A 2,503-nucleotide genomic window follows, 5' to 3' on the forward strand; every position below is an offset into this window, starting at 1 on the left:
TGTTTTTATAAAAATAACAAACTGGGATTCAGCCTATTTTGCAAAAACAAAATACAAATGGTCTCCCAAATAAACTGCCAACACTACTGAAGTTGTAGACGCAGGCGCGATTAAAATGTTGACAGCAAAAGAAGACTAAGGCATGAATTTGCCTGCTTGTTAACCTTAAACCTTGGTTTATACGAAATTTTGCATAGCGAATTCCATTTAGACTAGAATGATGTGTGATAAAGTTTGACGAAATCAGATTAAGATATAGCTCCCATATATATTTTCATCCGATTTTATGTAAATGATGCAAAAAATTACTATGTTTGTTCGATTTACACGAAGATTAAGATTTGTTGAAATTTTTTTTTTTTTTTTTTTTTTTTTTTTTTTGTTTTTTTACAGTTTTTCCTCCTAAAATTTCTTTAAAATATATTGCTTTACAGCGAGCAACGCCACCGAGTCGCAACACATTACAAAAAAATATATATCTACGGAAGCTAACGCTATGTTCAGCGCCTAGAAATTAGCACTTCACAATGACATTACAAATTGGCAACTAGTCACGAAGCTGAAACTGGAAAATAGCTCCACAAACGCAATTGCTAAAGAAGATTAGCAGCACGATTACTAGTGCTAAGCTGAGGGTTTCAGCCAAAAGAAACAAATATTTCGATAGATTTCATTTTAATATTTAATGTTTAATAACACAATATGTAACAGCAAAAAATAAATGTCGATTTCACAATGAATGTCACATTTATAGATTTTATCATTCGTGAGTTGACAACAAATCACCATGAAAACACACCCTTCGGCTGCCCAGCCGTCAGCAACGAAAATTGGCGTTGGAGCTATTTGAGGCTTTCGCTATTTTTGTCTGCTGATTTTTTAACTACATTGCCGCTTAGTCCTAATCAAAAATCGCTAGCACATCACATACGAGCCTAATCTAAATATCTGATCATTTGCAACTTTAGCCATTGACGCCAATGTTTAATATCAGTTGCTCTGTAGGGGTAATGCTAATGCCACCAGATGCTGGCTTTTAACCCCTGATGAAAACTGAAAGATGGCCACGAATAATTAGTTCTTTATAAAAAAAAGTTCGCTATATCCCCAGTTCTCAAGAAGGGTAAAAATGTATGTTAGGCTTACGGCAAATGAAGGACATGTTTTTATAACACTATAAGAAAAGAATTGACCTTTCTGAATAACACTCATATGTTGTTTTTTATGTTATATTTAGGTCTAACAATGGAGATGTGCATTGCTAAAGAGAAACCATAACAAACCAGACCATATCTAGTTTGTTCGTCGCTTGAAATCCACTTTGTTATTTGTAATAGATAAGAAATAAAGTGCAATACATACAATATGGATTCTTATATTTCGGATCATATTACTTACTTGTAATTCCTCTGTGGTTATTTGAATACTGGTGCTAGGTGTGGCTGCGGGGGCGCGTTGTTGAGCAGGTGGTATGTTCTGTGATAGAGGTTGTACCACGGCAGCATTTGAATTAATGGTAGAGTTAATTTGTAGCTGTGGCTTTGATTGTTCCTGCTCAAAGGGATTGTAGTCTTCTAATGAACTCTGAACATTGGTTGTTGTGCGGGTCGCCTGTTGTATGGCTGGATCCTGAAATACGTCACACCATTATAAACCTGAGCATTGTTCTCTGTGCCAAATAAGGCAACTGTGTTTCTTGCAATAAATTCATGCTCGGCGAGAAGAGATAAAGAAAAGTGAGTCAATAATACATACTTATACATGCATATATTGTACAAGTAAATTATATCTCTCTCACAACACACAGCATAAATGCTCCACTTCTTACCGCAAATGGGTTATCCAGATTTGGTTCGCCAAAAGGATTATCGTCGAATCCAGACATATTTCTTGTAGTAACTAAGAATTTACAAAGAAAATAGTATAAATACTTTCGTCGGTATTTTTCACTTTTGAGCTGTGTCACTGATAGTGCTGCGGGGTTTATGATTACTGAATTCTTTGTACCAAATTATAAAACTGGTATAACTAATTGTAGTTACTGCAGTGACGTAACGCATTGTTTTGTCTACGCGATGTTATGTTTAGTTTATATACATACAAGGTTTATTTAAAAGTTAACTGAATTCTTTGTTGACTGTCAACATTCATTGTGTTCGTTTCTCTTGACAGCAAAGGAAGACTAAAGAGTATGTTACACGAGCCATCAATATCGTATGTGCTGACAAATTTTTTGCACATTTTTTTATATATCGCCATCACAAATGCAAACGGACGTAACTACAGAAAAATTCGAAATTGACTTTTGTTTGATTATTGTTCGTCTAAACAAACTACATGTTCACACAGAAATTTAGACATTTAACGTCAAAAACAGCAATCTAATTAAAGAAATTCAAACGGACGTAACTACAATACCATGCTTTTATTAATGCAAACAGACGTAACTACACTCCTGTAAAAAACTAAAGCTCGCAATATTGAAGATAGGAATTCTGAACTT

General features: G+C 34.5%; 1 protein-coding gene across 1 annotated transcript; it reads right to left on the bottom strand.

Annotated features, from left to right (window-relative positions):
- Window positions 1–1,293: 1,293 nt before the first annotated feature.
- Window positions 1,294–1,897, bottom strand: LOC133327971 (secretory carrier-associated membrane protein 1-like). The gene is made up of 2 exons (XM_061536518.1): window positions 1,829–1,897; window positions 1,294–1,629 (listed from the first exon to the last, which is right to left on the bottom strand). The coding sequence occupies exons 1-2, from the start codon at window positions 1,883–1,885 to the stop codon at window positions 1,294–1,296; spliced, it is 393 nt and encodes a 130-aa protein (XP_061392502.1). The 5' UTR covers window positions 1,886–1,897.
- Window positions 1,898–2,503: the final 606 nt, after the last annotated feature.

This window comes from Musca vetustissima, unplaced genomic scaffold (genome assembly GCF_032173495.1).
Source record: "Musca vetustissima isolate MV318-11 ecotype Yass unplaced genomic scaffold, APGP_CSIRO_Mvet_v1 utg187758, whole genome shotgun sequence".
Classification (NCBI taxonomy): domain Eukaryota; kingdom Metazoa; phylum Arthropoda; class Insecta; order Diptera; family Muscidae; genus Musca; species Musca vetustissima.